The 12103-nt window shown below is 40.3% G+C and overlaps 1 protein-coding gene across 4 annotated transcripts in view; it reads left to right on the top strand.

Annotated features, from left to right (window-relative positions):
- Positions 1-12103, top strand: part of PDE3A (phosphodiesterase 3A) — a 250210-nt gene that overhangs the window by 214095 nt on the left and 24012 nt on the right. For all 4 annotated transcript variants that reach the window (XR_015796282.1, XM_088141334.1, XM_088141335.1 and 1 more), the window contains 4 exons: positions 3738-3853; positions 6141-6360; positions 10993-11078; positions 11247-11416. Coding sequence is in view for 3 of the 4 variants with exons in the window: in XM_088141334.1 (XP_087997460.1) it covers positions 3738-3853; positions 6141-6360; positions 10993-11078; positions 11247-11416 (592 nt within the window). In the remaining variant the exon portion in view is untranslated. The remainder of the gene's footprint in view (positions 1-3737; positions 3854-6140; positions 6361-10992; positions 11079-11246; positions 11417-12103) is intronic.

Here is a 12103-nt window from a genome sequence, read left to right on the forward strand (position 1 = left end):
ATCATTTAACTTGATAGAAAAGAAATTGTTTTCAAATGTTTTTCCCCCCAAGGAACAGGAAGTTTCTGGGAATTTTTCATGGATGAGGTATATGTGTGCATTTAATTTAGTAGCAAAGTGGCCAAGGATGGTCCTGCCTTTTTAGCATAATCCATATCTCCAGTGGGCTATGTCCCCCTTGGCTCTCCCCATTTCCATGCAATAAGCAACACTCCCCTTGACCACCTCACAGCAGTAGCATAAACTCAGATCTGCTACAAAAAGAAATTTTAAAAAAATCTTGAGAATTAGGGGAATGAGGAGAAGGCTCTTTCTCTGGGGATGAAAACATTCAGGGAATTGTGTCCAGCTTTCAGTACAGTGTTAATAAAAGCCCCAAATATCCAGGATAAGAAAATAAATAAGCAGGAAAATTATGAAAGAGTAAACCATTGGTCACTCTCTGATTAACAAATTCCATTACATTAAAACTCTTCACCAGTTAAAAGCTGGTTATCTTGCTTGTAATGGATTCATCCATCAAATAATTGATCTTTCATAAGTGTTAGGTCTGATTGAAATAGACATCTTTAGGATGCACTGCAAGGATGAATGTAGGACATTCAGCATGGTGTGGAAAGAGAAGATCCCGTTCTCAAGTTGTGAAGGGCTGATTTTTTCATTTCCAAAAACGTCTCTAGTGACTAGCCAGAATAATGCATTTTCATATTTTCAAGCAGTTATGAAAATAGTCATTATCTTTTTACTGATTTAAAGTTGTTATTATATAATGGAATAAAGGAAAAATATAATACAGATACAAGTATAACTTTAAATATATTTGATATAAAAATAGTACAAATAAAAACAAATATAAACACTAAAATATGGGCGGATAGTCAACAGATCTAAAATATCATATGACTAATATACTCTAGTACATCTATACTATACACATTTCCTATCCATCAAAATGGATCAAAACAGGTCTCTATTAAATTGTAGAGGCATTTGTTTAACACAATGGAAGTCATTAAAAAGGAAGGAGAAGAGAAACTATAGGTGATAAGCAACTTGTGTTACCCAACTTTGGTAACTTACAGATGTATGAATTTCAACTTCCAGAATTCTCAGCGATAGTTATGCTAATTGGAGAATTAACATTAAGACAATACTGTAAATTGTTTGTTGATTCTATGTTATTGTCTTGACCCTATCACTGTGAGATAAATCAGGCTCTGCATGGAGTTGGAGACAAGGAGTGGGATCAGCAATTATCTGAGAGTCCATTTGGGTCAAAAGCAGGTTGCTATGGGGTTTTCCAATCTTGACAACTCCCAGATGTGTGGATCATCTTCTGGGATTCTCCAATTAGCATAACTATCACTGAGAATTCTGGAAGTTGAAATCCATACATCTGTAAGTTACCAAAGTTGGGTAACACTCATTTGAACCATCAGGTCTTGAAACTTAATCAGTCTGGAAGTGTTCTTCTGTACATAGCCAAGGGCAATAAACTCAGTAGGAGGAAGTTGTGTCTATTTGATAGAAAACATCTAGTTCAGCTCTTACATTTAACAGGTGGAATCATCAAAAGCAGAGGATCTCTTCTCCATTTTATTTTTGGCAATAAATATGTTTTTTCCCTACCTTTCACTAGTACATATTTCATTTGAGGGTTGTTTCAATAAAGGAACTGTAATAATCTTTATTATCAATAGGAAATTGTACTCATGCAATATATGAGAAATAGAGTACGTGAGAGGAGTTAACTTGAAGAGATCCATTTCCATCCATCTGAAGTTCTTCTGTTAATAAGTACAAAAATGTAGTCTTCCCTCCATATCATGATTAGGATCAGGTGTTCTTGCCTTTTCCATTCAGACAAGTGTCAGCCCACTAGGTAGACTACACCAGGAAGTCAACTCTACTTTTATTCAGACTGGCTATAATAACAGAATCTTGCAAGTCTATACTATACTTCCTCTTTCTTCTTGCAATTCAACAAATCAGGATGGCATTTCAGGGTCCTAAAATGTTTCAGCCCCCTTGGCCTAGGCAATGGCTCTTGCGTATTTCTTGCATATTTCTGTCAAGGTCTGTGGGGTCTGGATGGGGAACAACAGGCTTCAGCTGCACCCTGGTAAGACAGAGTGGCTGTGGATTGGAGGCCCCTCTGTATCTGAGAACTTACCATCTTTGGTTTTGGACAGGGTGGCACTGCCCCAGACAGACCCAGTGCATAACCTGGGGGTCCTCTTGGACTTACAACTCCTGCTCGAGGAGCAGGTGGCAATCATGGCCAGGAGGGCCTTGTCCACCTTTGGTTGGTGCACCAGTTACGCTCCTTGTTGGATCAGCAGGCTCTCCGGTCAGTCATTCATGCCCTGGTCATCTCTCAGCTAGACTATTGCAATGCACTCTACATGGGGCTACCCTTGAAGAATATCTGGAAGCTACAGCTGGTTCAAAATGCAGCCACGCAGATGATATTAGGTGCCCCTAGGTTGGCACATGTAACACCTTTGCTCTGGGAACTGCATTGGATGCCAGTTTGCTTCCGGGTCCAATTCAAGTTGTTGGTTATCACCTTTAAAGCCCTACATGGCCTGGGTCCAGGTTACCTGAGGGACCGTCTCATCCCCATTACATCAACCCCTCCCACCCGGTCAGCCAAAAAGGGCATGTTGCAGACCCTGTCAGTGAGAGAATGTCAGCTGGCGGTGCCCAGGAGGAGAACCTTCTCTGCCATCGTCCCACCCTTTGGAATATTCTTCCTCCAGAGGTGCGGCGGGTCCCTACCCTCCTGGCTTTCTGGAAAGAACTAAAGACCTGGCTCTGCCAATGTGCATGGGGCGATAGGAGCTCTAACCATCCTTGGGCATGGTTAGCACCCTGATGGCGCTTCTTTGAATTATCTGCCAACTCTCCATCTTTCTTGGAAGCTATTTATTTATTATCAGGACTGTTTTATATTGTACTTCAATGAATTTTATCTATGCTGTAAACCGCCCAGAGTCATTTCAACAAGATGGGCAGTGACAAATCTGATAAATAAATGAATAACGGTCATATTCCTTACTCTCTACTCAAGTAATTCCTGTGAATAAACTCTTACTTTTCCCTGTCAATCGACTATAACATGCGTGCTTCTACTAGGGCAGTAGAGTTCTGTTTTTTCCTACATGTATTCAAGTCCTGGTGGGTTTAGATAAGGAACAGGGTTGTTTGCAAACCACTTGTTAAAACCACTTTATGGTTGGAGGAACTAAGAACAAGAAGGAAGTGTTGAAGGCACATTTGCACGATGCCACGGTTTGTATTTATTGCAAATATCAAGTTGTACTGAAGAATCTGAACAAATATACTCCATCCATGTTTTATGGGTGTTAGTAATCTAAATGTTCCGCTGAGCGTGTAGAGAACAGTTGTGCATGCTTGGAAGGGTGTCCATGCAAATAAATTATTCTTGCAGATGATTTCATTTGGCTAATTGAATTCCAAATATAACCCTCCTCCCTCCCCACACTAACATGCAGCTTTACCTTTCTTAAATTGGAATGATGGCAAAATTGCCTTTGTGTCCAGTTTGTGAGCTTCCTGTAAACATCTGATTGGCTGTTGCAAGAAACATGAAGTTGAGCTCAGGTTACAAGTTCCTAGGGATTATGATCATCACTCTGACCTCTGTTCTTTCTAAGGAAACAACAAAAGCATGCCAGTAAAAATTGTGCTGTATTTCTCTTTTATTTTCACAGCTCTGATTCATGGAACAATTCTCTTCTGATGACTCTCACCAAAAGCAGATCGTTCTCAGCTTCCTATGCGATGTCTGCTGCCAACCATCTGACTTCAAAGCGGCCAAGCCGACAAGGTGGTTATCTATTGAGTATATTGACTTTATGAATTCTAGACAGCTGAAACTAGTAAAGAGGTAGTAGAGCTATAATGGATTTCAGGTTAAATCCCAAAAGGTTCTTAAGTGAAATGACATTTGGGGGCTGGGTGAGTATTTCTTGTCCAGTTTTTTTTTAACCAGTACTGATATGTAACGACTACAGGTACTCCTCGTTTAACAACCACAATTGGGACTGGAATTAAGGTCACTAAGCAATGTCATTAAGCAAATCATCACTTGATCGGACCTGATTTTATGACCTTTTTTTTGCAGCAGTCATTAAGCGAATCACCATGTCATTAAGTGAATTGTGCTGTCATTAAGTGAATCACACGGTTCCCCATTGATTTTCCTTGCCAGAAGCAGGCTGAGAAGGTCGCAAACGGCAATCATGTGACCCTGGGACGCTGCAAACATCGTAAGCGTAAGCTGGTTGCCAAGCACCTGTATCGTGATAATGTGACTGCAGGGGTGCTGCAACGGTCATAATTTCAGGCACCGGTCATAAGTAGCTTTTTTTAGTGCTGTCGTAACTTTGAACAGTAGCTAAGCAAATGGTTGTTAAGCAAGGACTACCTGTAATAATTTTGTTTTTAGCACAGATCGTATGTTGAACTGAGCAAGAGATAGAAGGAATTTGCTCAACTTTAATCTATTCAGTGTCAGGCAAGCTGAAAGGCAAAGAGTTCTTTCACACTCTTTTCCCCACTTAGAAACAACAAAAGATTGTAAGAGCTTTCCCCTTGTTAGACATTTCAAGACTACAGCAGAGATGAAATAGCCATAATACTGAAATCCAGTTTATCATTATAAGAACTCATCTAGATAAGTCTGATATGCTGATGAGAGAATGCCTTTTGCATTATCACAACTCCTGAGCTATAGTTAATCTTAACTATAATTTGAGCTTCATAACACATAGAAAAATCCTTAACATCAATCTGGCTGTTGGATGCTCTTCCAATAAGTAGATGAGGGTCATGATGTTCTCAAACTGCATGAAGACACATAGCTATATTTAATTACTTTTCAAACTAAGATACCCTGTTGTCAGTGGCTGCCTTCTTTGGAGATCTTCTGAACATGTCTCTAGAATAGCCCAGAAGAGTGATCTCAGGACCTGCGATATCCTAGTCAGCCACCACAGATACACTTAAGAACATTATGGTGTTATAATAAATCACTGAAGACTCAAATGGAAAATGTTCACAGTGTGTCCATTGAAATGTTAACATTTACATTCTTGAGTGAGATTTTTATACTTTGGGTAGAATTGCTGTAAGCTGTCCAACCTTCAGTTAGTTGGTAACTGTAGCCTTTGAGCCTATCACCATAAAGGGAGACTCCATACTTTGTGGTAGAAGACATGCAGAGGATCTCAGGTTCAGTCTGTGGCATCTCCAGGTAAAGGATCTCGGGAAGCAAAGTTCTAACCTAAAAGGGCTACTTTAAGATAATAGACACCATATGTTGTTCTTGTTATTATCAGCCCAAATCAATCCACTGTATTGATCTTCGTTTAAGATTTTGGACCATAACTTAACCTACTGCACAGGTTTTTCAACTTTTCAGTGTAGGACTGAGAAAGAGTGACTGATTCAAATCACCCTTCGGCTTTTGTGCCTAAGGGAGGACTAAAATCTGGGTCTCTCTGCTCCTAGTCCAGCACCTTAACTGCTACACTACACAGGCTCTCAGGCATAATACCTACTGACTAAATAGAGTTACTGGGAGTCAGGTAGTGTACAAATTTAATAAATAAAAATAAAAAAATTCTGGAACATATCACCAGATCATCTCCAGATACAATAGTTCCAGGGAAAACTTTCAGAAGGTGTTTCAACTAGCCAATAATCAAGGAATGAGTTCTCCGCAAATAGAAAAATTGAAGACTGCTGATAGGAGCAGAGCAAACTGCCTTATACCAAGTCACCATGTCTGTGGTAATTGATAATGGTGCTTTAGTTTTTTCCTCCATTAGCTAAATATTTTTAACTGGTAATGCTGGGTGTTTCTGTATGTGCTTTACACCAGTCTGTGGTTTCTAAAGAGTTGTTTAATTTAATTACCCCACTTTGGTTTAATTTATTAGTATGGGCTACTTTAAACCATGGGATAGTTAAAGCTACCAAATTCTTTTGTCAGCAGTCCTAGTCATTGAAAGATCTGTTGACGTCTGCTCAGATAGAGGCTTGGCTTCATGAAGAGATGGTATACGCTGACCATTTTTAAAGTGATTATTGATGTTTCTCCTATTCCACAGGTATCCCCCCAAATATTTCACCTCTTGTCTCCCCAAGCCATTCACCCATCCAGGGTACACCAGTCAATAGTCCCATCAGCAGAACCTCAGGAGAACAATTTCCAGAGTCAACAGCCATGGCCACTACACAAACCATCAAGCCCCACAGGCTCTTAGGTTGCACTCAGAGCGCCCCTAACCTATCAGAGCCTGTGGAAGGCACCTCCGTCATTTGCAGTAGGTAAGATAATACATTGGTTTTTGTTGGAACATCTTATATTTTCCTTGGTCATGTAATTCTTTCTTGCTCTCTGAAGCTTCTTCTGTAGAGCACATTGATATCAGTGTCTTGGTCAAGTCCTTCCCAACCTGGTCCCCTCCGTATGTATTGGAGTTCAGCTAACTAGGATGGCCAGTAGCTGGGGAATTCTGAGATTTGAAGTCCAGCACCTTCTACAGTGTGCAAAATTGGGGAAAGCCAGTGGTAACCATATTTCAAGTGTGTAATATGTGTGTCTGGATTAGAAAAAATCATCATCATCATCCCGCCTTTTTGTCTGTCCGTCCGTCCGTCCATCCATCCATCCATCCATCCATCCATCCAGTTGGAGAACATGCCTAATACTTCTGCCTCCTATGTTCCTCACAACAACAGCAACCCTCTGAGGTGGGTTGGACTGAAAGAAAGTAACTGGCCCAAAGTCAGTCAGCTGGCTTTCATGCCTAAGGGAGGCCTGGAACTCACAGTCTCCTGATTTCTAGGCCAGCACCTTCACCACTACACCAAACTGGCTCTCCGTAAACATGTCACTCAGTTGCCAAACATATGCTTCAGATGCAGAAGGGTCTACATCTGATTTAATTTGCAGCTTAAGGTGCACGTGATGGAACTAATCTATGCCTGAGATCCAAGAATGATTGGTTTTAAAGGTAGTTAAGACAGGTCCATAGCAAATAAAAGCTAGCATTAGAAACCAGTTATTACAGCTATGTTCAGGATGAGAAATGTGTCTTTGAATGCTAATGTCTGAGAGAACAGAGATATCCTACTCTCCCATGGAAGCAGGAAGTGAGTCTATTCTGGCAGAGCTCAGCTTTAATTCTTATCCATCAACAGCTGCCAATATTTGTAAAGAATAGTGGGCAAGAATGATGAACCAGTTGATTGATCTACTGTGAGGCAACTGCTGTGTTTACAGCAGAGGTGTGCCACTTTTCCTGCTGAGAGTCTGAGACCAGCATTTGCCCTTTGAGAGATGTGTCAGCAGCAAGACCTCCCCATTGGGCCAGGTTCAGAATTATTTTTGGTTCAATGTTGGTTAAATTGAAAGAAATATAAATACAAGTTATTACTCTCCAGTCACAAATTCCCCCGTTTGTCACTCTAAAAAGAACAACTTGGTAACCACTTCTGAAGATTCCTGGGCATCCTATCTAAGGTTTTAGGGGCTGCATTAAAAAAGTACAAACTCATCTCTTTTAGGAGGTGGCACTCTGGTGGCCTCCATTGGTTTTTGGTTTCTGCTTATGAAGTGGGAGAATAAGGGTGTGGCACGTAATCCCTGCAGGATGCTCTTGTTGAATAATCAAGTGATGGTCAAGTTCAGACACTTGGAATTGTTCTTGGCGGATACACAGTTCTTCAAGATAGCTCACATCTTGACTTCATTTCCCCCAAATGACTTTGTGGAAATGAAATATGTGGAATGGATTCAGTTAGGTGCTCCTTCCAGATAGTCTTGTCATTTCCCAATGAAATTGATTTAGGTCATGTACTTTATTCCTGAGTTAGGTATGTTGAAGGCTGAGGTCCAGGGAAATAAGTTCAGTGGACAAACTTATAAATGAAAGTGTTTGAAAAACTTTGATCAGTTGTTTAGTACTGTCAGTTTCACCAGATCCAGGTTCAAAGACCTTGTAAGGACTCCAGTGTGAGGTCTTCCAAACAAATCTGTATTGCTTCCCCATGAAAATTAAACTTGGAATTGGAGGGGGGATTTACAGCATGATTTGGATCCAAAGAATTCTAGTTCAATTCTCAAGTTCAGGGAGGAGGTGGTGAAAAAGAAAGGACATTTGCCCAATTAATAAAACTAAATTGTGTAGCAATATAATTTTCCATGAATCCTTTTGTGTGGTGAAAAAGAACTGAATGCTTTAAACATTGAATGCCATGAACAATCCTAAGAGCATGTTATCCTGTCCTGTCTAGGGACAAATGAACCCCAAACTGCTTCTCCATTCCAATAATAGCATTATGTCATCACCTACTTGAAACATTTCCTTTTAAAATGTGGCCCTTGGATGAGAGGAAGAATAGGTTGATCTGATATGATAGAGGGAATCTCTGCACAATCTAATCAAGTTACCCAGCGGCTTTCTATTGTAATAAACAATTTCTACCCAAAACCTAGATTGTGTTCTGTGCCATCATTTAGAAAACTGCAATACGACTGTAAGTATTATTTTGGGCTATCCTCCTGGATTAAGTTCTTGGCCTTCTGTAACCAGTTGTACCCTACATCTACATTAGGAAGGAAACAGAGAATCCAAGCAACAAATTATTTGGTCTCACTTAAGTACATCTGGATTTGAATTCTACCTTCTCAGCTTCTAAGGGGGCATTGAAGGGGTATCTCTCCCATGCAAGTTGCAGGAAGGGCAAAATTCACCCTGGTTAGGTTTCCCCCTTGTGTAAGTCTGATGGGAAAGTAAGTCAGAGCTGTGACATTTCATAATATGCTGAGTACTTAAGATACAATAAATTTAAATTATGAACTTACAGAAGATTATTTCCAGGGGACCATTTATATGTGAGAAAGCCAACAAATACTGACACTTGGAATTGGTTTACAGACCGTTTTATTAATCAGAGAATTGCAATCCTAGCGTGCAATCATGTAGCTTCTCTTCCATCACACTTTGTAATTCTTAAGGTTTCTGAAACTAAAGCTGACCCATCTGCTCCCATTCTTTCAGCAATCAGAACCTTCTAAGATCAGGTTGCTATCATGAGGGCTCAAATCACACTTTTGGCAGCCCATATTTTCATTTTTAAAAATGCACTTGGCAAAATAAGGACTTAATTATCTCAGGCCTCTGCTGAGCTCCCACCAACTCCCAAAAATCTGAAATCCCACTCCAGTGATATTGCTATGCCCCCTTGAGGTTCTCAAAGGCCAATTTCTAAACACCCCCCCCACCAAAAACCTGTGACTCCTAGTCCCCAAAAGATTATCATCTCTATTTTAGAGTCACTGTTTCTTCACCTTTACATTGCTTCCCTCTTAGCCTGTTTCACTGTAAGTTCACCGCTTGATGAACACTTGATGATCATCACATGATGACTTTAAGAAAATAAGAGCCCTTTGAGGCTAGATCACAGTCTATCTAAATTAGAAATCTTTTCCGATTCTGATCTGCCAGATACTACTGTGAAGCCAGTTGAAAACATTATTCCTCCCTCTCTATTGATTCTTGCTGAGATAAACCCTGGCAACTGTTTATACCTCTGCAAAACCCAGAGGTTTCATTTAGCCATTGAAAGGTCAATCTTCGATTAATTTATCAGAGTGAGCAATATAAATTATAGGTCACATATGGCCCCTAATCTTTTTTTTCTTCCCTCCCTCCCTCCCTCCCTCCCTCCCTCCCTCCCTCCCTCCCTCCCTCCTTCCTTCCTTCCTTCCTTCCTTCCTTCCTTCCTTCCTTCCTTCCTTCCTTCCTTCCTTCCTTTCTTTCTTTCTTTCTTTCTTTCTTTCTTTCTTTCTTTCTTTCTTTCTTTCTTTCTTTCCAATCTCAGAACACCCCAGCCATGGATACCAATGTTTGGCTGCAGAAATTCAGCTACACAATTTTTACAAGGCGCAAAGAAAATAAGAATGTTAAACTTTACTAGGCTTAAAGAGCAAAACAAAACCAGTCCTACAGCACCTTAATGCTTTTTTAAAATTGTTGTTGCATATGCTTTTGTGGATTACAGGCACACAGATATAGCTAGTTAGCATATGTAGCAGTGTAATAAAACAAGTCTTATCCCTTGTTCAGTCCACAAGAAATGGTGTTGAACGTTTTCCTGATGGTGAAGGACTGTTTTCACTTCTGAAACAATTCTGCCTCTCGCCTTTGCTTTTCTTTCACCTTGCCTCTTCATCAACAGCTCTGTGTATACGTGTGTATGTACAATGTCCTTTTATTACCATATTTACATCCTCTACAACTCTTGGAAGCCAAATGATTTTTTAAAAAGTGTGGCCCCTGACAGTAAAAATGTTTTCCACCTCTGTTATGTATCAACTATGTGTTGCATACAGGGATTAGAAAAGGATTCCATTTGCTGCACGTTTTGAAGTAATCTGATTTAATTCACTCTAAAGAGGCAGATTGGAACAATTATCCTTTGGTTCATGCATTTTCTCAGTTTTGCAATAGCGTTAGTCTAAAAGCAGCATTCAAAAATGAGTACATTGGGAACAGTTGCACACTGGTGTGTATGTTAGACAGTATTGTTTGCCAACATAGATACAGTAAATGGGTACAAAATCCAGATGTTAGGGAAATTACGTGTGTGAAAAAAAAAACCTGTGGTTTTCTACATATTTCTCTTGAAATACAGTGCAGACTAATGAGAACATGAGAACAGATTTATGGATTTCTAGGCTGACCAGCCTGTCCCCAGTTGTGGGAAGAAATAAATGCATAGACCCAACTATCCTTATTGAGTGAGCATTAATCAAGCAATCTGTTTGGATATATGAATCAGGAACAGGAGAGTAGAGTTACATCAGTTAATGATTGTAATAGATCACCTTCTATCCATTTGCTGCTTCTCCATCTGTTTGACCCAATTTCTATCATACCATCTGTTCTCCAGCTGCGGCAGACCATATAGCCAAACAGACGCCAGAGAAGGAATATTGGATAGGAATGACAGTGCAGCACATACCTTGAACAGGACAGGTAAGTAGGCGTCTACTGCACCTGAAAATCAAGCTTGGGGTGGGTGGATTCTGTTTTTTTTTTTTAAATGGAATTGCTGAGGGATCAGCTTTGGGTGGTTCAAGGAAACAGTTTTTGTTCTCAGTTGGGTTCTAGCAGCAGTAACAGGCAGTTGGGTTTCCATTTTAGATGATCCTGCACAGGCCACCTCTGACTACGAGACAAATAACAGCGACAGCAGTGACATTGTGCAGAACGAGGATGAGACAGACTGTGCCAAGGAGCAAACACAGGCGGGCCCGCTCTGCAGGACGTATGCCCCAGGGACAATCATCTTGCATCCTTTGCTGCCCATGGAGGTATCTCATCCACTGTTGAATGTAATGAGGCCTTACCAGTGTACCTGAGAAACTTAGAAGGGGCTGTAGACATTGTAAGAGGAGAGCTGTTTTAGTCTATGGTAGGCAAAAATTAGAAGGAGTTTGACATCAGGATTCAAAACAAGGACCAAGTAATATCAGAGCATTACAGCCTCCCAGGACAGTCCATTACAGGTCTCAAAGTAGCCATTTTGGAAACAAGAAACTTTAACAGGACAATTGAGAGATTGCTGAAAAGGTTTCAGGCTATTTCTGAAAGCCTCAATAAACACAATGGGTTTTAACACATTACAATTGGTACAATATTTGTAATCTGTCTTGCATCTACATAACCAACCTGATTTCCCCTCCTTTCTCCCCAACCTCAGCCCAATTTAAATCCTATAGTAATTTAGCAACTCCATGCATCTGGTAAAGTTTGCTGCAGCTTATGAAAGCTTATGCCTTCTAAGACAATTTGTTAGCCAGAAAGGGCTGTAGAGTCTCAAAATCAGCATTTGCAAAAATTAGGTCCATTGTTTTCATTTTGTTTTGCTTATAAATCACAATCTGGGGTTTCGACACATGTTCCGGGTTTATCATATTTGTATACCACAAGCCCCCAGTAAATTCCAAAATTCCATTTGTGCACGTCTGGTTAACAGAATCTCATCAGAGCAGGGAAGG

The sequence above is a fragment of the Python bivittatus genome, unplaced genomic scaffold, assembly GCF_059951505.1.
Source record: "Python bivittatus isolate LINGU-HERP-01145 unplaced genomic scaffold, Pbiv_v1 ctg000330_np1212, whole genome shotgun sequence".
Lineage (NCBI taxonomy): Eukaryota > Metazoa > Chordata > Lepidosauria > Squamata > Pythonidae > Python > Python bivittatus.